Consider the following 24,298-nt stretch of genomic DNA (forward strand, 5'->3'; position numbering starts at 1 on the left):
AGGAGTACCTTTCCTGTTGCGTGTGTCAGGCTTCGTTTTTTCTCTTGAGAACAAAGCATGCTCAAGCAAACACTTAGAAACCTTAGACGAAAAGTTAACACGGACTTGTCATAGAGTGAGCACACGTGTTGGGGTGGACTCTGGTCTGCTGTCTGAGTGTCCTTGAGCCAACTTTTGCTCTCAACTTGAAATGGGTGCTAGAGGGATATATACCACATGGGGCTGCAGGTGTAAGGTGGCTGGGGACCCTCTCTCCCCACAATGTGTAGATGCTGAGTTGAGGTGCCATGGTCTGCCTGGCTCTTGGATTGGCTCTAGCAGATTGTTGAAGAGCTACTGGGTTTGGGGTCAGGAAAGGCTCGTGTTGGGCCAGGGTTAGGGCTGAAACTCCAGATCCAGCTGCTCTTGGACAGAGGCAGAAGGTAGGACTTGTAGCATGATGCTTTGCTCGTTACCAGGGTGCTTTCCAGCGAGTACAACTGGACAAAATGTCCCTGCTTCCTTCAGGGTAGGACCTACCCTAAATGACTTCTTAGGGTGGCCTAGATGTGGATGAAGAGAAACTCTAATGTTGTCCCTGGCCCAGTGTCCTCTTCTAGCACAACCTCCTTCCTTTTCTAGAAATGGAGGAGGGAAGAGTAATTCGGGTCTGGCCTGGAACTTGGGGGAACAGCTGGCTATACCTTGCTCCTCCATGGAGTGGAGAGGACAGCAGGGCTTGGGGAGGTGACAGTTACATACTCTCAAATCCTCAAGTCAGAAAGCCATGGGGTTGATTGGGGGCCTCGCTGTTCCTTCTTTCCAGGGGTTGGTCCTGGTCCTGCTATCTCTACCAGGAGAGTAGAGAGTTGTTTCCGAAGATTGGTGAGATGGCCTCACCAGAGAGACCCCTGGGAAGTTGCATCATGCAGACACACATCCAGCTTAAGTGGGCGGGGGGAATCTGTGCTCTTTCTACCATTGTGTGCTGAGAGACAAATGGTTCTATGTGGAGCTTAATGGAGAGGCTAGCGGCCTGTTCTGTCACCAAGGGAAGGGCTGCTGGGCCTGAGTGACAGGAGCTTCTTGAGCCTTTACAGGCTCTTCAGGGCTGAGATTGACAATACTGCCACTCTGCAACCCTTGCCGACCTTAGAACCAGCTTCCGTTGGCGGTTCTAAGAGAGACAACTCTACTTTTGCTGACGACCCCCTTTCAATCCAACTCTCAAGTGCTGGTCAAGATGGTGGTCACCTCATTGGTGCTTCTAGGAGATAGAATCTCTGTCCTCCAGAAGCAGTGCCCAGCCCTGGCCTCCTTTAGGCCTCGGTTTCCACAGGAGTCCACTGCCCCCACCCCTCACCTCACTCACTGCCCTGTTGGTGTCGCATCCGTGACGTCGTCGCCCCCTCCCCATGTCCCATCCTGTCACTGTACGTCCGAATCTGATACAGTCTCTGCTCTGTGTCTCCTCTTCATGTTCCACCTGGAACCTTCTGGCCCGTGTGGGCCTCCTCGGGTTTCTGCTGACAGCTGAGCTCTATGGGCCTGTCCCCCTTCCCCACACACTGGCCAAGTTGCAGCCATGGAGGGAGGCCAGCATAAAGGAGAGGAGAGGAGAGGAGAGGAGAGGAGAGGAGAGGAGAGGAGAGAGGAGAGGAGAGCAGTTGCAGTGTTTTGCAATGAAGCCACACTACCCAGCCACCTGGGAAGGTGGGCATTCATGCCTCCTGAATACATGAGATCGAAATGTCCAGCAAGGTATATTGCCCAGTGTGTGGAGGCCCTGGTTAAAAGGCACACATTTAGGCCCTAGCATACAGATGCTTACTGGATTATAAAAGCAGGAGGCCCCAAATCTAACCTGAGTCTCTCAAGGCCTATCCAGTGTGTATTGTAGCACAGGCCTACACTGGAGAGGCCGTAAGTCTCTCCTTCACTTTCTTCGTGGGCTGGTAGGCAAGGGGCTCCCGGCTCTCCAGCAGGGAGCTAAGATAGCACGAGCCTTTGAGGAGTCTGTTTGGAGTCCTGTGTTTCCCTTAGCATAGCTGTTGACTTCTGAGAGAGCCTGTGAAGACCACCATCCCTCTTAGGCCCCCATCTGTCTTCTCTGGACTTAAGTGTCACTCAGGACCTGTATTACTCTATGAGTAAGTCTTCAAGATGCCTGGCTCTGAGAACTGAGTGAAGGAGAAGCAGCCCCCCCCTTGTCCCCACCTCTTCCCTGGACCCCAAAGCTAACACATGGCTGGTGCAGCCCACAAAGACTGGATTAGGCCAACCGGCAGAGCCACTAGACTCAGGTTCCAGACTTCTGCCTGCGCCTCAGTTTCCCTGTCAGCATACAGGAGCTGAGTAACACAATTGCTGAGAAGTTGTGAACACAAACCGGATCGCAAAGGTATCCCCAGGGTTCCCTGAGAATATTCTTGAGAGTGGACGAGACCAGTCCCACCAAGACTTAATCAAAGTCCTTAGAGAGGACCTGCTTCTGTATGGGACTCAGTGACAGAGAACTTGCTGGTTCTAAGGCCTCAGGTTTCAGAAAGAACAAAAATTAAAAGGCAAGCTTCCCAGTGACAAGATGTTAGAGAGTGGGGTCTGCTTAAGCAGACATGCATGCAGAGTCTGGGGCTCATGTCCAGGTCTGAGCACCCTACTGTCCCCTAAAATGAACAGACAGGCAGCATCTAAGAGCCAAGACTAACTTCCCTGTCAGAGTGAGGGATAGTAGACAGTCCTATTTGAAGGCAGGGCTTGGCCTCGGATGTTAGATTCATAGAACCAGGTCCAGGCGTTTGAGGACCCAGAATTTGCCAGTCCCCATGTTGCTGATCAGAAAGGACCACAGAGGATGGCCCTGAGGCCATCCTCCTTCCTAACCTCCCTGCTCTTTTCACGCGGTGTCTTTTCCTGTCCCATCTCTTCTCCTTGTTTTTCCAGAAAAGAAAGTCCAGTTCCAGCGTTCAGTTAATGGTGAGTGTCCGCCGTCTCCCAAACACCGGTAAATGCTGGGCCTCAGACCCTCGCTCCCTCGCTCCTGCCTCCCTCCTGCAGGCTGCACAGGAACCCGGGGGCGGGGAGAGTGTGCTCAGGGCATGCGTGGTACGTGTGCATTGTGTGACAATATGTGTGTGTTGTGTGTGTGTGTGTGTTGTTTGCGTGTTTCTGTTGACACCTCCAATTCCATGGCCCACACCAGCAGGCCAACAGCAGATCCAAGGCCTTCCTCCAGTCCAAAGGTGGATTTGAACCAAGTCCAGCCCTTGGCTTCTTGCTTCTCCCACGCCCTCTGCTCATCTCAGGGCTTGGTTTGTACCGTTTGCTGCTAGGGTGGGGCTTGCTTTGGCCAGAGAAGCAAGCATCATGGAGGCTCCTTGAGCTTGTGCGGGCCACTCCAGCAGAGGAACCACAGGCCTGCCTCTGTCAAGAGTGCCAGGGGTGACACGGTGGCCCATGTCCCTCTTCTTCTGGTTCCACGACTGTCTCGGTTGCGCGGTTTTTCTCCCCTCTGAAAAGCCCACCCTTTCTCACACTGGGCCTGCCTCTCTCTTTCTTCTTTTCCTGCCGGTGTGTGCATTCCTCCCCCATTCTGTGGCTCCCACAGTGTCTTTCTGCTCTTCTGTACCCTTTCTTTGCCTCCTGAGCAGAAAGGACCTAGGAAGCCCCTCTCAGCCCCCCACCCCCACCCCCACCCCCCGAGAGGCCAGGGATCTCCTTGCAGGTACTGCTTCATAGGAGCCCTGCCTCAGCCACCTGCTTAGCTGGGTCCCCTCAGGCTGGAGGGTCTGGCAGGGTTTGTATAAAGCATCTGGACCACAGAGCCTGGGAAGCCACAGAGCCCAGCGAAACACCAGGCAGCCAGGTCGCCGAGCTGACCCAGCCCCTCCTGTCGCCAGGCCCTCCTCACCGTCCCCCTCTTCTCTTTGGCAGGAGTCTTCCGAGAGCACCAACACCACCATCGAGGATGAAGACACCAAAGGTAGGAAGGCCTGGCCTGCTGAGCAGACCCTCACCGTCGTACCCACCGCCACAGCCTGGATTTTTCAGCTTCTGATAAGGAGGACATACTGTGGGCGTGGCTTCCCCGGACAGCGCCCAGCACTGGAGGGGGGGGGGGAGGGGCATGTACATACTTTAGCTTATGAATTTATTTCACCACCTATCAGAGGGAAAAAAAATTAACATTGAAGCCATAGATACATTGGAACAGCGTAACTTTTCCTTTGGAAATAAGTCATTTTATTTATTTATTTTTTTGACTGGCTTCATTTTTAAAACATGAAGCAATGAGGATAAAGGAACAGAGAACAAAAATCCAGAAAGTTCAGTCAGCTGGAACCCGTGAAGTCAGAACCAAAGACCAGCAAAACTAAAAATGCAGGGATTTTGTAGCTCACCACGTATTGCTTTCAGAAGCCAGCTGGGGTGGCACATCTGTAGCCCCAGTGCATGAGCGGCCAGCAGAAGAGGCATGCGCTGAGGCCAGCATGCCGGAACCTGGGCTCCCAATAAAACCTACCAGATGGATAAGGGAGCAAAGAGCCCCGTGTGAACAGGGGTCTTGAGAGAGGAAATAGCAGTAGCCATCTTTGGTTCACGGACGCTTGCTAAACCCAGGGCTCCATCTGGACCAATATGTGGGTGTGTCCAACCTGCAGCCTACAGGCCACTTGTGGCCAAGGATAGCCATGAACATGGCCCAACACAAAAATCACAAACTTACTTAAAACACGACCTCTTGAAAAATTCATTTATTTTAATTTTGTGTGTACTGGGGACATGTGTAAGTGTACTAAGTGCGTGTCTGGTGCCCTCGGAGGCCAGAGAGGACCCTGGACTGTCTGAAAATGGAGTTATGGGTGGTTGTAAGCAGCCATATGGGTTCTGGGAACTGATCCTGGGTCTTCAGACAGTTCTCTTAACTGCCGAACCATCCCTCCAGACCGAAAACGTGACTGGTTTTTGTTTTGTTTTGTTGTGTGTGTGTGTGTGTGTGTGTGTGTGTGTGTGTGTTTTGCAATTTATTTTTAACTTTTGTGACTGTATTGCATAGATCTTGTTCATGAACACTGCAGGTGATAACATTATTTCACAGTGTGAAAAGAGCGGACCTAGAGCTGTGGTTCTCAACCTTTCTAATGCTGCTGCGACCCTCTAATGCAGTTCCTCATGTTTTGGTGACCCGCACCCCCACCCCAAGCATAAAATTATTTCATTGATACTTCATAACTGTAGTTTTGCTACTGTTAGGAATCATAAGGTAAATATCTGATGTGCCAGATAGCCAACATAGGACCTGGAGTAGGGTCGCGACCCACAGGTTGAGAACCAGGATGCTTTCCACGGTCTCACAACTTACCCTTCCATGAACCCTCTTCTCCAGCCAAGAGTACAGGATGGAGAATTTGGGGAAACATGACTCAAAGTGGGGTCGGAATCCGAACCCAGGCATTTGCATCTGGACCCTGGCGAGCAGTGTACTGGGAGGCCTTGGGAAGGTATTTTGGGAAGGAGCCGTGTGCCGATTCTGCACAGGAAACACAGATCCTTGATGGTTCCGCCTGCACCAGCTCTCTACCTCTCCCATTTCCCAAGTCAGGGAAAGTAGAGCACTCAGCCAGTGGTCTGCAGGCTGGGGGAGGAGCTAGAGATGCCCTGCGGGGAGGGGCTTGTAGAAGAAGTCTGGAAAAGGGTTGCTGGCCTGGAGGAATCTCAGCTGTGCTAGTTGAGGCAACTTTTTTTAGGGGTGTAGATATTTTGCTGTGAAAAAATATACAGTGGGGATAGGGTTGATGACAGAGCCCTGGGTTTGATCCCTAACACTGGAAAAAAGAGATTGTGTTTATATGACAAGCATTTTATAATGTCCCAATGTGGCGTGGGGTGCAGTGAAGGCTTCCAGGCAGTTTTCACAAAGTATGGTGGCCTTCTGATCCTGCAGGGACCTGGGAGAAAGTCTGTCTGTCCACGTGCCTTTCTGGTCTTTTCCAAATTGGTTGGGGAAGCAGTCTGGGGCTAGTAGATTGGCGTCCCGTGGTGGCTCCATGGACAACCTGGCAAGTGCATTCATTCGGCCCTGTGAGTCTGTCTGGAGCACATGCCCAGCCCGACCCCAGGTCATAGGTCTCTGGTCAAGCTAAGCTGCTTCTTAGACGTTCACCATATGGGAGACTCTCAGCCCCAGTGTGAAGAGATGGGCTCTGGGATTCTGAGACGACTCGATCTTATTCCTGGCCTTAGAGTAGATAGAAACCATGAGTGATTTGGCTCTGTACTCCATTGGCTGGGTGACCTTTGACAACTTACTCAACCTCTCTGAGTCTCAGTTTCCTTAATAATAATCAAGTTATGATAATAGTACCAACTTCTGATATTTCTGTGCAGATGAAATGGCAGCTGCATGTACAGTACACGCACAGCATTTGGCATGTGTGATTGTTTAAAAAAAAATCAACATTTCTTTTTTTTTTTTTTTTTAAACTGGCATTCCTTGGTTGAGTGACAGGAAGCCCCATGACATTTTCTTGGAGTGTCAATTTGATTCAAAGACTATTTTAAGACAAATATTTATATGTTAAACAGACAGAATATTTGGAATAGAATACAAAATGTGTATGCACTGGTAATGTAAAATAGGAGCTGTCAGTGATCTATTCCACCTGGATGGTGACTTTGGGCTGTGCCGTGAGGCTTCACATTTGCCAACAGCCTCCTCCGCTGTGAGGGAGCCGGGGAACAATTTGTCTCGGATTTTAATTTACTTCTTCCCCTTTTTATAGAAGGAGGAGAGGCCCACATGGGTTACGGTATTAGTTATTTTTCCTATTACTGTGGCAAAATAGTCTGTCAAAAGCAATTTAAGGAAGTGTTTGTTTTGGCTCCTAGTTGGAGGGCACCATCCATTGTGGTAGGCAGTCATGGCTGTGGGAGCATAAGGCAGCCGGGGATGATGAATTTGCAGTCAAGAACCAATAGTCGGGAGACAGAAGCAGATGCCTGTGCTCAGCTCACCTTTTCCTTTCCAGTCAGCTCAGGGCCCCAGGCCGTGGGATGATGCCACTCACCTTCAGGGTGAGCCTTCCCTCTTCAGGTGAACCTTTGTGGAAATGCCTTCGGAGACACACTCAAGGGTGTGTTTCTGTGGTAATTTTAAATCCTGTCCACTTAACGACCAAGATTAACCATCATGGTTACTAGCTGAAGATCCCTGCTCCAGCTTCCTCTCTCCATGCACAAACGGCCCAATGAATGGCTCAATGTTCTGAAAGCCCCCTCCTGTGAGAGCAGAGAAAAGCCCTTATACCCAGCGCGCCCCGCCCCCACAGTTCAGAGGAAGTTCCGGGAGTACCACGCTGTTTTCTGGCATGAACCCGTTAAACCTTCTTACCAAGTGAGGATAGCAGTCAGCTTGGTCAACTCCGACCCAGCGTTACAGTTCGTTGGAAATGTTATTCGTCAGAACAGCATCCCTGGAGAGAGGAAGGGGCAAGAGTTGCTCTGAGCACCTCTGGCTTTATGCAGGGCCCCTGCTCTCTGAGCTATACCAGGCAGGCTCTGCTAGGCTTCCTTCCCATGCATACCCTTGCCTCTGCATGAAACCTGGTCTCTCTCCAAGCTAAAGAGCTTCCCCAGAAACTGGGTAGACACCAGGACGTACTAGTCAGGAGTGCAGGCCCCAGCTGAGCCTCAGTGTGCTGTGTTGTGAACTTAAGAGAGTTTTTGTTTTGGTTTCGTTTTTTTGAGACAGGGTTTCTCTGTATAGTCCTGGCTGTCTTGGAACTCCCTCTGTAGATCAGGCTGGCCTCCAACTCAGAGATCCGCCTGCCTCTGCCTCCCGAGTGCTGGGATTAAAGGAGTGTGCCACCACCGCCTGGCCAAGAGATTTCCTTAATCTCTCTGGGGCCTCAGTTTTCTTGTCCGTAGAGGAATATTCCAGATCATCTGGGTGAGGAGACTAGGCAGCGGTCTGCAGTGAACAGCTGGAAGACTGCTTGTAAAGCAATAGGAGGTACTAGGGCCCTGGGAAGGACCCTGTTAGAATGGCCTTCAGATCCACAAGCACCAGGAGCCAGCCAGGTCTTCGGTCCCAGAGGACAAAGCTAGGGAGATTCTTGCTCTAGTAGCTTTGACTCTTGGAAAGCTCGGTGTCCTGGTGTCTGAAGGCGTAGCCAAGCCAGGCTCACCTCGCAATGAATTCATGGAGGTACAATGTTCAGTGTGACTCCAGACCTAATACTGTACCATCTGAGACCATGTGTCACACTCAGAGAGATGTGTTCAGCCAGCTTCAGGAGCTTTGGGGACAGATGCAAACTTGCAGTGGATCTGGAAACCACATTCCTGAGAGGAGAAGACGGGTCAGGGGAGGGCAGAGACTGGGGAACAGGGGCTCCCTTGGGGGCCCCAGGAAGCAGAAAGAAGAGCTCCTACATGTAGTTCAGAGGCCGACTTCAGCCCGGAAGGCCCCAAGCCCACGAGGTACATACACACAGTCAGGTCCACACACATTTGTCTAACGGTGATGGCTGCTGCAGCCCATAACTCCGGTAGGACTGTGGCCTGTGACTCAGACCTGCAGGAAGTGTGCAGCCCTTCTGGAGCCTTGAGGCAGGGCTTGGACAAGTTTCTGCTTCCTGGTTTGCAGATGACAGGTATGACAGCTGTCTCTCGGTGAGCGCTAGGCCTTGCTCTGAATGCTTCAGTTCAGACACTATCACTCAAATGATGGATGCATTGATATTGGGTGCTTGGGACACAGGTGCTCCCAGGTAGGGCTGCATGTAATTGCTCTTTCTACCGCGTCTCAGAATAACCCTAAAATGTAGGTACTTCTGCTGTCTCCATTATCCATATGGGGAAACTGAGGTCTACAGTAGTCTCTTAGAGCTATGAGGAGACAGAACAAGAATCCAAGCCTAGAGATCTTGACCCCAAAGCCCAGGGCTGGACCACTTTGCCACATTCCTTGTGAAGGCAGCAAGAAGCAGCCCACAGGAGGAAGGAGATGAAGGAAAGATATGCTGGAGGGTCCCAGGGCATGGCAAGGGCTCTGGCTCAGCTTCCACAGCCTGTCAGGAGCAGGTGGGTTTGCTCTTCATTGTCCCCCCTGAGCCCATGGGGAGTGGCTGGTCTGTAGTCCCTGCTGGTAAAGTCCACTTGTCCCGTGACCTGTCTCTGCTTTTGAGAAGAATAACATGGCTGACCAGGAGCCCAGGTTCTGAAGCTCCTAAGAACAGGTGTACAGGTAGCTTGGGCAATTCCAGAGGCAGGGCAAAGGTGACAGCCTAGGCTCTAGTTGGGAGCCATCTGCTCATTCATTCATTCATTCATTCATTCTCTCCATATATGTATGTTGGGTACAACTTCTGCCCTGGTGGGCCCCTGAAAAAAAGGGGGAACAACCCTCGTAATGAATGACACTCAGGCTCTGATAGACATTCCAACCGGTCAGGGCAAGCTGGCTGATCAGGAGCATCGTGGTGGCTACATTGCTGGAACATTGTTCTCTCTGCCAAGCGCATACTACATGCCAAGGTTGTGGTGCGGAGGTGAAGCTCTGGAACTCCACAGGCTAAGTCCCTGGCCACAGCTGTGCATACCCACTTGCTTAGTCTGTACTGTAGCCGGTAGGGTCGGGCCAGCTCCAGGTTTGCAAGGAAGCCTAGTCCCCACCTCCGTGAGCTGGCACTGAGTTAGAGATACGTAGTGAGTGCCAAGCAGCTGTAAGGGGTTAGTGTTCTGAGGACATGGGGTGTGAACATGTGGGCCGAAGCACCAGGATCCCGTAGAAAAAGTTCTGGGCCGTGAGCCAGACTGCACACCATGTTCCATGTCCTTGGGCAAGCTGCGACCCTCGCTGGGCCTCAGTTTCCTCAGGAGCCCAGAAAGGAGTTTGGGTTTCTGGCCTGCAGTAATTCTTCCAGCCCGGATGCCCTCAGAGTCCATCTCCCCTGGGTCTGAGGTGAGTGCCTGAGGCGGTGTAGGCAGCTGGCAAGAAAAAGGGCAAATCAGAGACTCAGCCAGGCTTGGTTCCAAGGCTGGGGGATGCTGAGACCCACTGAACCCACTTCCTGGGCAGTGTGACCTCTGTCTCACCATGGAGTGGCCTGGTTTGGGGGAGAATTGCATCTGAGGGAAGGAGGCAAAGAGGGTCCTGCCCTGGACTAACTAGGGTAGGGTCCGTTCAGCTCCGCTGGGGCCCAGGATGCTGCAGATTCCTTCATTATCGAGGGTCAGTCATCTCCTGTGTTGCCCACCTGCCGGGGGTCTGGGAGGAGCAGGCAAGGCAAGCTGAAGTGTGGGCGGCCGGCCATGGCTGTGCTTACCATGAGCACCTGCTATGGGCCGGGCTTGGGGACACTGCTCACCACATTGTCCCACCCTCAGACCAGCTCTGGGAGGAGGACACTTTTCTCTCCATCTGACAAGCCTGTCAGTCCTGTGGTCCTCAGCCCCCACAGCCCATGAGGGCCCCAGTTGGGTTTTAGATGAAGATCTGTCTGGAATTGAAAACTGAGTTCTTGGCTGTAGCTAGAGTTTTCCTGCCTGGCCCACGGTCAGGGCAAATCTCTCTCACCTGCCAGTCCCACAGCCACTCAGACCCGACCAAGTAAACACAGAGACTTATATTGGTTACAAACTGTATGGCCGTGGCAGGCTTCTTGCTAACTGTTCTTACAGCTTAAATTAATCCATTTCTATTAATCTATACCTTGCCACATGGCTCGTGGCTTACCAGCATCTTCACATGCGGCTTGTCATGGTGGCGGCTGGCAGTGTCTCCTCCTGCCTTCCTGTTCTCTCAATTCTCCTTTGTTAGTCCCGCCTATACTTCCTGCCTGGCCACTGGCCAATCAGTGATTTATTTATTGACCAATCAGCAACACATTTGACATACAGACCATCCCACAGCACTTGGTGCTACTGGCTAGAACGATTGAATCTCGTTCCACAGGTGGGGATGCCGAGGGTCAGGCCATCGCACGGGGCCTGGCATTTAACTCTCTACCAGAAAATCAGCTTCCTGTTTTTCTGCGGAAGACAGGGGGAAGCAGTTGACCCTAGAAGTTTCTAGGCAACTCTGCCTGAATCTTACAGTCACTCAAATTGAGCGAAAACTACCCAGACAACACAAGGGATGAGTAACCTCAAAGACTTTCCTTTGTGACCCCAAGTTTGCCTGTGGGGGACCCCTGGTTTGTGACTGCCAATAATCAGGCCACGTGTAGCATTGTTTCGATTCACAGGGCAAATCAAAAGATGGCTGCTTTGGAGTCAAAACCCGGCTTCAAACAAGACCCAGAGTCTGAACGTCCTCCATGGTGTTTGGAGGTCAAGGCTGGCAGCCCAGGCAATACCCTCGGCCTTGTGTAGCTCAGGGAACGACATTCCCCCCACTTTCAGCCTCAGTCTCTTGTGGGAAATGGGGCTCATGATCTCTCTCTCCCAGGGATAGCAGAAGGTTGAGTGAGATCATCTGTACACAGCGTCAGGTCGCCACAGAGCCTGCCTGGCACGTGCCGCCGCCACCGGGGACTCGGAAGCTGGTACTTGGTCCCCCGTGACTATCGCCATTGTTGTTATTATTTGTGTCCTCTCCTGCCTTACAGTGCGCAAACAGGAAATTATCAAAGTGACAGAGCAGCTGATTGAAGCCATAAGCAATGGAGATTTTGAGTCCTACACGTGAGTCTGCCAGGCTCATTCTGCATGCTCTGCCTGGATGGGGTTCCGGGGGTGCTAACCATGGGTTACTCTCTGCATGGCCTGCACCTGGCGCTCGTGACACTACCTGTTCCTCTTCCTGCCAGTCTGGTCCCAGCAGGAGCCCCAGTAAAGCTGCTTTTGTTTTCCCGCCCCAAAAGAAAAGTGGTCGGTGCCCTAACATGGGAAGAAGGGAATGGAGGCAGACCCTTCTCCATCCTGCCCAGTGGGTCCATTCCCTGGATCTCCACAGGTCTTTGACTTCAGTTGAGCAGGAATAAGCAGGGTCCCCAAGGGTGTGCACCATCAATGAGCAAGAGTAAGCAAAATGAACCTTAAGCCCTCTGGGGAAGGAAGCATACAATCTGAAACAGAATATCCTCTGTTCACACACCTGCTCCAGCCCTTGGATAGGCGGCTGTGTGCATAAACTGGGCTCCAGCGCCCCCTAGTGGTCACTATACATTTGCTGGTCTTTCTGCCTGGCCCAGAGAGAATAGGTGTTCTGGGTGTAAGCGTTGGCATTTTGCCCAGGGCCGACGGGGTCTGGACCTGGCAACCCCACACCTGCTTTTTGGTGGGCAAAAGCTTCCAGCCAAGACAGAGTGGCCCTTGCCTGTGGGGTTAATGTGAGGTGGGAACAGCCTGGCTGGCGTGATCTCAGTTCACTGGGAGCTGCAATGTGCATTCTAACCATGGGGACTAAATTCAGTCATTGGAAAGTCACCGACTGTCTCTGGAGGAACAAGGTACTCGAGAGGCATATGTGAAGCCCAGGCTCCTCATATTATATATAAATATATATATATATCACATGCTTGTACATGCACTTGCATGTGCACAAGTTACAAGTATATGCTCAAGGAATGCGCACAAGTGTGTGTGCCAGAGTGTAGCAGGGTGTTACATCAAGGCATGGAAGCAGACTCAGCCACTAGTCTTTTGGGTAGTTCTAGAGATGCTAAGTCAGGATGTATCAGGTCAGTGACTCTGAAAAATCACAGCCAGGAAACAAAGAGCTAGTGAGGTGGCCTTTCTGGGTGTCATGGGAAAACTTTCCCCCTCTGTAATGTTACAGGCTGTGATATCAGCCTACTCTAGGCTTTGAAGCTTACCATGGCCTTGGGGCCTGGGGTGCCCTGGAATTGCAACCTGCCATGCTCTTGAATCAGCTCCTTCATCTCCCCGAGTCTCAGTTTCTACGTATGTACGATATACTTGAAGCAGATAGCCTTCAAGTCCTTCGTGGATGCAGAGGACCCAGACACCCCCTTAATGAAGTTCTGCCGTAGGGCTGCACTTGAGGTAACCTCCAAGCTTTGTCCACCTCAGGCAAGGCCAGGCCTGATGTCCTCTTCTGAGATTCCCAGTTCTAAAGTGAACAGGAAGCTTAGCCTGTGCAGGGGCATTTCCTGAGCTTCTTTGCTATGGTCACAGGGGTTTATGTTGTACCTCAAAAGATCCTCCAGGTGTGTAAATGGCTCCCCATTTGCATCCTGCCCCTGCCTAGCTGTCACACCAAAAGACTGACCACTGGAAGGGGCAGTCAGCTGAAAACACACAGCTTCCTTTTGCTGGGGACCCGCCCTGCCACATTCTCTGCTTCCTCTTTGATATCATCTTAAAATTGTATTATTTTATGTGTATGGGCATTTTGTCTGCATGTATGTCTAGGTACCACATACCACATATGTCTGGTACCCGTAGAGGCCAGAAGAGGACCCGGAGTCACAGATGATGTGAGCTACCGTGGAGCCCAGATCCTCTGGAAGAACAACCAGTGCTTTTAACCCCTGAGCCATCACTCCAGCCTCAGGGACATCGTCTTCTTTAAGGCTCTTTTTCCTCATTTACAGCAGAGGAAACAGTCAGGGTGTTCCAGCCATAGGGTCCATTTTGTCCAAATTAGTAAAATGCACCTCCTCCATGTACACACGCAACTTGGGGAGCTGAGGTCAGTTTATGTAAAGGAAAAGGCACCTCACTCCTGCACCCCAAGAGACAAGTTAGGAAAAGCCCCTTTGGGTCACTGCTGGGGAATGGGGTACACAGTGTGGAGAATAAGGAGCAGGCTGTACAGCATGATGCCTCACCCCCTCCTGGTACTCTCGCTCCCAGAGGGAAACGCACATGCTGGGGACCTTGTCATCAGTAAGTGGTAGAACTGAGACCTGAACTTGGGCTGCCTGGATGTAGCTGGCACCCACCTGTCCTGCTCCACGGTGTGGAAACTCCTCCTTTGTTGACCCCCTCGAGGAAGGTGTGGTCACTCCCATTCTCCAGCTCACCCTCCGAGGGGGCGACGAGAAGTCGTCTTCTCAGGCCCCTCTTTCCTCTGGCTTCCTTCCTCCAGGAAGATGTGTGACCCTGGAATGACAGCCTTCGAACCTGAGGCCCTGGGGAACCTGGTCGAGGGCCTGGACTTTCATCGATTCTATTTTGAAAACCGTGAGCAATCCCTTCTCTCTGGGGTACCTGTTGTCTGCTCTCCTTCCATGTCCTGCTGGATGGCACAGCAGGGTGACGGGCAGGGCCTCAGGGGCGGCTCAGGAGCCAGTGAAGAGGAAGATCCCATGTGGACAGGGGTTGGTACCTTCTTGGTTCCCTCTCCATTGACTGCCAGCTGGACTACCACCTGTCCTTCCTGTGGCTGAGGCCGGGGTGAGGCCAGAGTGAGTCCCCAAAGACCAAAGACACATATGATAAACCTCCCTAGCCCCTTCCTGCCTTCTAGCCTGGGAGAGTTATGTGGAGGGTCTTTGTTCCCGTTTATAGACAGGGAGCCTTTACTAACTCACACCACAAGCTACAGTCATCTGGAGGCTTGGGGCCGTCCCAGATGCTCAGTGGCTGACACAATGGCTCCTGGGTTAGGATGCATATGACCTTATAGGTAGGGAGGAGCAGAGATTTCACACTGCTGTGCCCTGCCTGTTTGTCCAGGTCTCTGTCCTGCATGTCTGTCCTTCCTGGGCCTCTCCTCTGCAGGAGAGGTCTCAGAAGCTTGCAACCAGGGTGGGCAGGGTGCTGAGCCTGGGCCTGAGCCAGTGAGCTTCCTGCTTGTCTGTGTCTTACCCAGGCCAGGGGTCAGACAGGGACCGAGCCAAGGTTAGGATATGGAGGATGGACCTCGGGGGTGGTATAGTGAGCCTACCTCCAAACGACAGGTACAGACCACATGCACGCACGCTTTCTGGTATTTTTAGGCACCACAGATAGCATTGACTCAAATAGCAAGAAAGCCCTCCTCATGGAGTGCTCAGGCAGAGAAAGACCCAGCTCACATCTCTCTGACAGTTCCCAATTTCCCTCTTTTTTTCAAAGGGCAGCAAGGGTTCAGATGCCTTGCAGGCAAGAATGTGGGGCAAGAATGATCTAACTATTTTCCCTTCACTGAACTTTCTTGTTTACTCTGTGCAGCCAATTGTCCACTAATGATAATGCTGCAAAGTTTTATTGAAAACAATCACATTAGGGCTGGAGAGATGGCTCAGAGCTTAGGAGTGTGTACTGGCTCTTGCAGAGGACCTGAGTTCGGTTCCCAGCACCCATGTCATGTCATAACTGGCTATAATTCCAGCTCCAGATGATCCGACACCCTCTTCTGGCTTCCATGGGCCATTGCATTCCTGTGCACATACCTTCACCCACCCACCCACACCTTGCCCACATCAAGCACACAGACACATAAAAATAAAATCCTAAAAATAAATAAACACATCATGAAGCTAACCAGGATGATCATTCCGTGAAATAAGTACAGATGGTGTTTACATATGGTGTCAAAAACAAAGCGCAGGTGGTGTGGAGCTGACTCAAGGTGAAACACCGTTCTGTCATTCAGAAGACACTTCCACTATGGCCAAGAGAGGGGAAGTGACTTGTCCAGAAGAATCCACAAAGCAAGCTGCAGACTTAGCTCTGTCTCCATCTGGTGCGCTTTTCTTTTGCTGACAGGGCCCATTCTGTCAGCATAGCAGCAGGACTTGCCACCTCCGGGCTTGTACCCCTCCGGCTGTATTTTATGGAGTACAGGGATTCCAAGTATTCCTTCTTTTTTTTAAAAAAAAAAAAAAAGGGAAAGAAAGAAGCTACATTTCCTTACAGAATCAGACAGGATCCTCCATGCTGAGTGATGGAGACTGAATTCTTTTAAGAGAGGAAGCTGGACCTTGGGCCCTCTCATCCTGTGAGCAGCTCCCTACCGTTGGGGGGACATCACCGTGGCTGTCACTATACCTCTGTCCTCTGGGGGTGCTGTTTCCCTGCTTCGATCCTCTAGTCTCCACAGGGCCGGGCAGACACCAGACTAAGGTCCCACTCCGCAGGTTCAGGGACCACCACCAAGGGGTCCGAATGCAGAAGGAAGTCCATGTTTCTGGTCTGCTCAAGCAGCAGGTGCTCTCTCAGAACTGGCTCCTAGACCCTATGCTTAACCCTGTGTTCACTTGTAAGGAGGACTCACAGGGATGTGACCCAGTACAGCCTCTCAGCCCTGCAGAGCTTCCTTCCTCTGCCTTCCCTTTCCTGCCCAGCACCTGGCCCTGTCTCCCACCTTGTCCCCGAGAAGGGTATCCTGGGAGCTGCTTATCTGGTCAAGTAACACCATGCTATGTTAGAGTCCCCGGGATCCCAGCCACGATCAACAATGGCAAAGCTTGTCCCCCACCACTACCAACACTAAGCTGTTTGTTCCTTTGGGAACGGACATGGATGGTCCTCATCCAACCACTGTGAGCTTGTCTTCTGCGTTGTTTTTTTTTTTTTTTTTTCTCTCCAGAAATTGACAGCTTCGACCAAGTCAGATAGTGGTTTTGGATTCATTTTCCATGCATATTAATGGACACGTTGCCTCCAGCCTCATGCATCACATTCAGGAACATTTAGGGAAGTCTCATGCACTTTGGAAAAGGGACCCTTGGTGACCCTGAGCCTCTAAAGCAGTGGTTCTCAACCTTCCTAACGCTGCGATCCTTTACTACAGTTCCTCATGCTGTGGTGACCCCCCAACCATAAAATTATTTTTGTTGCTACTTCATAACTGTAACTTTGCTAGTTGTTGTGAATCGTAATGTAAATATTTGTGTTTTCTGACAGTCTCAGGTGACCCCCGTGAAGGCGTCAGTTGATGCAAAGGGTCATGACCCACAGTTTGAGAACCACTGCTCTAAGGTTATTCTAAAAGTTTACACTTTCTGTGCCTGAGAGCTCAAAATTCTGAGTCTGTTATTCCGTTTGAGACTTGCTTATTGAAGGCCTGGACACAGATGATTACAATACTAAAGGGTGGGTGTCATTAGGTGCTTCTTTTCAGTCTAGGAAAAAAAAAAAAGACAGCTTACATTTTCCAGGGGATATGTAGTTTGCAAATTGTGTTGGGTCATAGAATCAGACTATGAGTATGGAGAAGAAATACTGGTGTTACACAGTCTCAGACTGGGGCGTCTTGGGAAGTGTAGGAGACTCCACAGTTGAGGCTAGCTGTTCACACAGTTGGGACCAATATTCAGGCTACCTTAGGGGAGGACACAAAGGTTCTTGTCAGAACCCGATGGCCTCTGTCTGCCCCTGGTCAATGTCTTCTGTGCCTTTGTTTTACATCTTGATGAACAACTTGAGAGTTTCTAGAATACTATGGTGATGTTGAGAATGGAGGTGGGAACCATTTCCAGGCACTCTGGTTAGTTGTCATGACAACAAGATCTTCCCGTGTCCCCCTAGCCCTAGAAAGCCCTATGACCTCACTCCATGATGACTAACACAATCCCCCAACACTGAAGGTTCGAAGATTCTACAATTCCATTTCCCCTGTTTCTATAATTCAGTGGATGGCAATAGAGTTGATAAACACAGGGTGGGGCCCGTCCAGATTACAGACGTTTCCTGTGTTTTACAGGCTGTGTTGCATTTGAATAACAGAACAACAGTTAAAAGTGAAGGCTTTCCCTATGAAAATCCAGAGAGATTTCTAGACTCTCTTGAGCAATGAGGTGTGAAATATATGGTACCCAGAGGAGCTGTGGGCAGGGTGCCTCTAGATGGAACAAGGTGTCCTATTCGCCACAGTCCCCATCACTCCCTGACCCAGAGGGAGTGGCTTGGTTGCATCTTATTCCCAGCTCAGCCTCTGTCATTTAAGCGCTGGCCTGGTCCCAGCGTGCATCTGTGTTCAAGAAAAAGCAACATTACCTGGTTCAGTAAATTGTCTGGGCTTCGTGCTTTTGTGTGTACAAGACCCTAATTCTAAAATCCCACTCCCCCTGTGTTTGAGCAGTTTGGCATGTCTGAAGTCCATTGTACCTTATCTGGGAGGTGGTATCCTGTTACCTAGGTTCCATAACAGTTCTGCCTTGACTCTCGGGTAGCTGGTCCCTGTCCCAGAGATTCCCCTACTGCGTATGAGTCAGGCAGAGGTGTCTCCCGGGAAAGGAAAGCTGGAAGCTGAGCGCAATGGAAATGAGGCAGGAAGTCCCCCTGGGTTGCATTGCCTCAGCTGCGCCCCCCCCCCCCATCCCTGCCTCCAGTGTGGTCCCGGAACAGCAAGCCCGTGCACACCACCATCCTGAACCCCCACATCCACCTGATGGGTGACGAGTCAGCGTGCATCGCCTACATCCGCATCACGCAGTACCTGGATGCCGGTGGCATCCCCCGCACGGCCCAGTCCGAGGAGACCCGTGTCTGGCACCGTAGAGATGGCAAATGGCAGATTGTCCACTTCCACAGATCCGGGGCACCCTCCGTCCTGCCCCAGTAAGCATCCTTTCTTCCTGCGCCGCCGCTAGGGGAATTACGGGTGTTTACCTGGGGCGGGGGTAGGGGCGGGGCCAGCGGGGCACGCCCAAGGGAGCAGGCTGCTGCTGCCTTCTGCCTCTGAATAGCTACAGAGAGGGTGACTAGAGACTCTGGCTCTGCAGCTCCTGGGGGGAAGCTGGGCGGAAACCCTGGGCGGCAGCCCGTGTCTAAGGTGGTGGGGCTTACCGTGTCTTACAGTTGAAGGACCAGGCCGGGGTCCCTGCGTTGTCGATCGCAGAGATCCACTCTTTGTCCGTGGAATGTGGCTGCTGGTCCTCTCTTGGATTTTGTTGGAATTCTCCTTGTCCTATCACCCTATTGTCACCTCTGTACCTGCATCAAAGTGAAAATCTGCTCCTTCACAAGCCATCACAACATCAAAGCAAAAGGCCAGCTCTTCCCGGCTCCACCTCTCCCTCTCCCTCTCCCGCCAGTGGGGACCTTCTTCAGGTTCGGGTACCCAGGATGCTGGCCCCAGGAGCCCTTACCCCCACAACCACTGTTGTTGGCTTGGCCTAGCTTTGGCCGTAGGTGAGGAGGCCTGTGTGTTTACTGGGAAGGGAGGAAGAGGAAGGCAAGTGTGCCCCTATCTTCTGGGGTCCCCAGGGAAGCACGGATGAGCCCCTCAATTTCCAAGCCAACTCCTTACGGGGGAGAGTAAGAGAGGAGCCAGTGCCTGGAGCCCCTGCCTTGAACTGCTGTTCCCATCTATGCTGGCCCTGCGTTGACCAGACCATCCGCTGTGGGGAAGGGGTGGGCTCTCCCCTTCAGGCCCCCCACTGACTGCCTCAGCCCTTCTGTGAAGATTGCCTCCAGTGTTCAGCTGCCCACTCTGCCCTCCAAACGTCCTTGGAGAATTCCAGCTTTTTCTGTCGGAGAGGAAATCTGATGGTGTTTCAGGGGCAAAGCAAGCAACATTTAGGTATCCCTTCTACTTGGACGCATGCCTTTTTACAGCCAAACTTCTGTGTATTTCGTAAACGGATCTTGCGTTAATGGATATTTATGTATAACTAGACCTCAAGAGTCGGATCGGGTTGGGAAGTGGGTAGGAAGAGGGGTGAGGGGAAGTTTTTACTCTGTTCCAGATTTTTTTTTTTTTTTTGCAGGGGGGAGGTCTCTTTCTGAGGTGGCCTCACCCCCCAGGGAGCACAGCTTCCTTCCATTCTGGTCCCCATGGTCAGCTGACAGGATTTCTTCCAGGGCCAGCATGACTAACGGACAGTGAGTGAGTCAGGGCCGGGGAGACCACCAGGATAGGAAGATCCAGACTTGACATCTCTGGAACTGGAGTCCTCACTCCTGTACTTCCCAGGAATTCTTTCCCCACATCTTTGTGCCATCCCCTCACCCCATCCCTCACTACCTCCTGAGAACGCACCCTCATTACTTCTCTTAACTTGGACGAAACAGAGCACCAGAAACTTATTTTCCTACTTCACACTGAACTTGGGCCGGCTCTAGTGCGCCCGCCCGCCTGCCCTCCCTCCCTCCCTCCCTCCCTCCCTCCCTCCCTCCCTCCCTCTGTCTCTCCTCTCCCTTCCTTTCTCTTCCTCTCTCTCCCTCTTCTTGGCTCTGACATGGAATGCTGTGTCTCGTCCATGGGGATATCCTGTCTGCACTGTTTTCTTTGCATGACTTTATATGCAGTAAGTATGTTGAAAAAAGAAACAAAAAAAAAAACAAAAACAAAAAAGAAGAAAAACACTCAGCAAAATCAAACAACATGTTTTGGACAAAATAATAATAATAATAATAATAATAATAATAATAACATTCGAGGTTGTATTCTCAGTGTCCAACTTGGAATTACGTTGCTGCCTCTCTGTGCTTTTGGTCTCCGTGTGGCCGTGTTCTGCCAGCATGAGACACTGTCCCCTCTGGAGGATTCTAGGGGAGGAAGAGCCGTGTGTCCAGGGGTTTGGAGACAGCACTGATCCTCTCAGTTTTTCTGAGGGTGGACTGGAGCAGAAGTGGAAGGGATGTTTAACCCAGAGCTTTCTGGTGTTCCCCTTTCCCCCACGGAGTGAGCTCTGTGCTGGGCTCTTCTCTCAAGTCCTGCTGCCCGGGGACACGCGCAGGGCAGAAGAGTGGTTCTCTTGTCCAAGCCACCCCACTGTAGTCCTCTGCCCTTGCCAGAGAGACACTGCTGCCCCAGGCCCAGGCATGGGCCCTGGCCCTGCCTCAGAACCAGGCTTCTTCATAAGGCCCAGCGAACCCATTGTCCCCAGCCATCCCCAGCCAAAGGTAAAGGAGGGTGTGGCCTTTACCAGGGGATGCTGCACTCACCAAGTAAGATCTAATCCCTTATTCAAGCCTCAGTTTCTCCATCAATGTTCCTACCCAGCGTGATGGAGGGTCAAACAAGATGGTGACACGAAGCCCACCCTACTTAGGAGAGCCTGCTGGGTTGGTCACTGGCTGGCCTACTTATGTGCCAGGCCTGGCTGGTCCCTGTCCATTTCCCTACCTGCCCCTCATTTTCCTCTTTGGTGCCCGTCTGTTGCTTGCCAGCAACGGACTGCAGGGGAAAGAAGTGTTTGGGGACTTCGGTGGCTTTGATTCCAGTCGCTGCTTTGGGTGAGGCTTTTGCCCCTCATGGGGCCTCAGTGTCCCCAACCAGAAGACGTCTGTGCCCTGCCTTCCGTTGGCTAACATGCCCCCTGTCCACTCTGTGCCTCTCCATATGTGGGAGAAGTGGAGGCAGATCCCTACCCCAGTCTGAGACGGCCCACTCTGCAGAGGCCGCTCCTGTGGGTGGGCAGCCAACTGGTGTAGACCTTGGGACACTCCAAGGTGGCAGGCAAGGGACCGGGCAGAAAAAAACAAAAAAAAAAACTGCCCAGAGTCCGCCCTCACCAGACAAGCTCCATGCTCCTCCCAAATACCCTCTAGATGAGAAAAGAAAGAAAGAAAGAAAGAAAAAGAAGAAAGAAAAAAAGAAAAGGCAAATCAAAACTCAAGCTTGGTCAGGGTTGTAGGAAAAGCATCTCCAGCCTTATGTGCCATAGCTCAAATCCTGCCCCGTGGCTTCCTGGCCCCCTTCAAAGGGAGACCCTTGGGGGAATATGTTTGCTAGGTTCCTGTGCTGGTTTCTTTGTTACTCTCTGTTTAGGGTTTTGTTTCAGTTCTCTCTCTCTCTCTCTCTCTCTCTCTCTCTCTCTCTCTCTCTCTCTCTCTCTTTCTTTTTTAATACGTGGCTGTGAACTTGAATGACCACTGCTCAAACTTTCTGCTACTGGGGGTGGGGGTGGGGGTGGGGTGGGGGAGAAGAGATGTCTGTTTTATTCTTGGTGTTTTCAGTGCAATAAATAGCTACAAATTTATGTGACTCCGTGTCTTCTTGAACTGGTCAAGGCACAGAACTCTAGGAGATGTTTTTGGCCCAAGTCTCCCCTGCTGCAAAATGAAAGTCCCAGTCAGTTTCCAGACGGATTGAAATAAGTTGGATCGTGTGCTCAAGGGTGAGTCGGGTCATTACGCAATTGTCTGGACCACACGCTTGCACCCTTAGGACCAAGGATGGAGTCTGCTTCCTTTCAGGCATTTGGGGTACCCTTAACAAGAATTAGGGGTTGGGTATGGATTGTCACAAGCAGCCAAGAGCTCAAGTCTCTCTGAGGGGCCGACAGGTTAAGGTTCATCTTCTGTTAGGGCCTCAGTTTCCCTTGGGCAATAAGAAAGGTTGTCCGGAAGAGGCCCTCTCTGCCCATTCTTTTCCTTCTGCATGACCTCACAGACAATCCCTAGGCTTCCGAGTCCCTAGTGAGCCATGTGACAATGAGCTAAGGGGAGGAAAGGTCTCCAGATTACAAATGTAGTCTAGAGAGTCTAGTGCTTGGGGAGGAACACAGGGCCAGGACAGCAGGAAGCCAGTGAGAGACACCATGGACTACAGGGAATTTCTCTGTGGCCACACCTCTCACCTTCAGCACAGCAGGGCTGGTGTGACAATGCACCAGTGTTGCCCCCAGCCCTCTGCTCACAGCAAAGACCAGCAAATGCATCTGGTTTGATTGAGACTGTCCCAGATGTTGACATGACCTTTTTGGTCCTATAACTAGGACAATCAGCCGGGCATGGTGGTGCATGGCTTTAATCCCAGCACTCTGGAGGCAGAGGCAGGGGGGAAATCTATGAGTTTGAGGCCAGCCTGGTCTATAGAGTGAGTTCCAGGACAGCTACGGCTACACAGTGAACCCCTGTCTCGAAAAAACAAAACCCAAACAAACATACTAAGACAGTCTCAGGCATACCAGATGAATCAGCCATCCTAAGCCACAACCCCTCTTCCCACAAAGGCTCGAGTTTCATGGGACCAAGAGGATTGTCTAATGACATCCTCTTAAACTGTGATCCTTCTACTGGTACCCCAAAGTCCCTGTATCAACTGCTTTCCAGGTCTGTCCTTACGGACAGTATGTGGGGTAACCAAAGGGAGTGTCTAAGAGAAATGTGCCTTCTGTACACAGCTAAGAGTCTTCACAGTGAGAGTACAGACCAAGGCTCAGAAGAGCATGAGAGAGCACACAAATATTGTCTCAGCTCTGCATTCATAGCCCAGGGCTCCTGGGCGGTGCAGAGGGACTTGGGAGCTTACGCGGGCTGCCATTGCAGATTCTCACCAGCAGGTGGCAGAACATGAGTGCGTTACAGGCGTGTGTTATGGGCAGGTCCAGGAGGTCTCAAGAGAGCTTTTGAACTCTCGAAGTGTTCCAGCTCAGATTAGAACTGTGTTTTTTAACTCACGAGAGCATGTAATGCTGCAGTTCACAGTGTGTTTTCACAGCGTGTTTTCACAGCACTTGCCCTAGTTACAACAGTTTTGGGGAGCAAGGAAGACAGCAAGACTCAAAGAGCTGCTTGGGAACGCCGAGCCAAAACTCACCCAACTGTTAGGTCCTCTAGGGATCCCTGTTCCTCAGTTCTGGCCTTTCCGACTCTGGGTATCAGCAAATAGTGAGTGTCTGAGAAGCTTGCCACCTTCTGACTCTCCATCCCCTTTCAACCTCATCTGTACTGTCTACTCCGTGGTTTCCAGACACTTGGTCAGGTCCCAGGCTCTCACAATGCCTTCTCCCTATCCCACCCATAGGCCTAAACACGTGTCCCTAAATCCACGTGCTCCTCGAAGGCAGGCAGGGCAGCAGGTCCCCATTCAGGACACATGTGGTAGGCATTGCCACTCTTGCATGGAGCCAACCCTGGTAAGCATGTGGCTGGGATTAAAGACACACAGACATGACACGAGCAGATGTATCTCTCGTTCCACCAATCTGCAACAACAATGGCCATCACTTACTGGGTGCTGACCAAGTCCACACATGTCCCATCTCTTTTACTTGGATGCTCTCAATCCTCAGCACAGCCCTGTGACGGGCCACACATGAATAAGGAGACTGAAGGGTAAGAGAAGCCGCCCAGCGGGGCTGGGGTTGGGGGAGGTGAGTTGGACCCTAAGCCACAGCAAATGCTGACTTTTCTGGGCTGTGCTGGAGCCAGGCTGGAGTCTCAAGAAGACTTGAAAATGAGCTTGAACTATTTCCTGTTTTCCAAGAATCCCTGAGGCTGTGTTGGACTACAAGAGTCAAGACTCAGGACAGGCGGGGTGGAGGAGAGAGGAGAGAGGCGAGACATTCCTTGAGGCTTGGGAGGCTGTGTGGAGATACTTCACAGGAGGGATGGGAGGGAAGTCTAGGCAGGAGCTGACAACCTGGAAGCATGTGAGTGTGGGAAGCAGGCTGAGGAGGAAGTGGTGGAGACCGGAAGTAGGAGAGGGCCAAGGGAACCCTGAACCTACTGAGACATGGTTGTGCCA

General features: G+C 51.7%; 1 protein-coding gene across 2 annotated transcripts in view; it reads left to right on the forward strand.

The window, feature by feature from the left end:
- Positions 1-18,442, forward strand: part of Camk2a (calcium/calmodulin dependent protein kinase II alpha) — a 61,006-nt gene extending 42,564 nt beyond the window's left edge. The window contains exons 14-18 of one of the 2 annotated variants that reach the window (XM_059245816.1): positions 2,923-2,955; positions 3,913-3,961; positions 11,592-11,667; positions 14,039-14,133; positions 18,210-18,442. In XM_059245816.1, the coding sequence (XP_059101799.1) occupies positions 2,923-2,955; positions 3,913-3,961; positions 11,592-11,667; positions 14,039-14,133; positions 18,210-18,442 (486 nt within the window). The remainder of the gene's footprint in view (positions 1-2,922; positions 2,956-3,912; positions 3,962-11,591; positions 11,668-14,038; positions 14,134-18,209) is intronic. The other variant, XM_059245817.1, reaches the window with a different exon arrangement.
- Positions 18,443-24,298: the final 5,856 nt, after the last annotated feature.

This window comes from Peromyscus eremicus, chromosome 19 (genome assembly GCF_949786415.1).
Source record: "Peromyscus eremicus chromosome 19, PerEre_H2_v1, whole genome shotgun sequence".
NCBI classification, from domain to species: Eukaryota; Metazoa; Chordata; class Mammalia; order Rodentia; family Cricetidae; genus Peromyscus; species Peromyscus eremicus.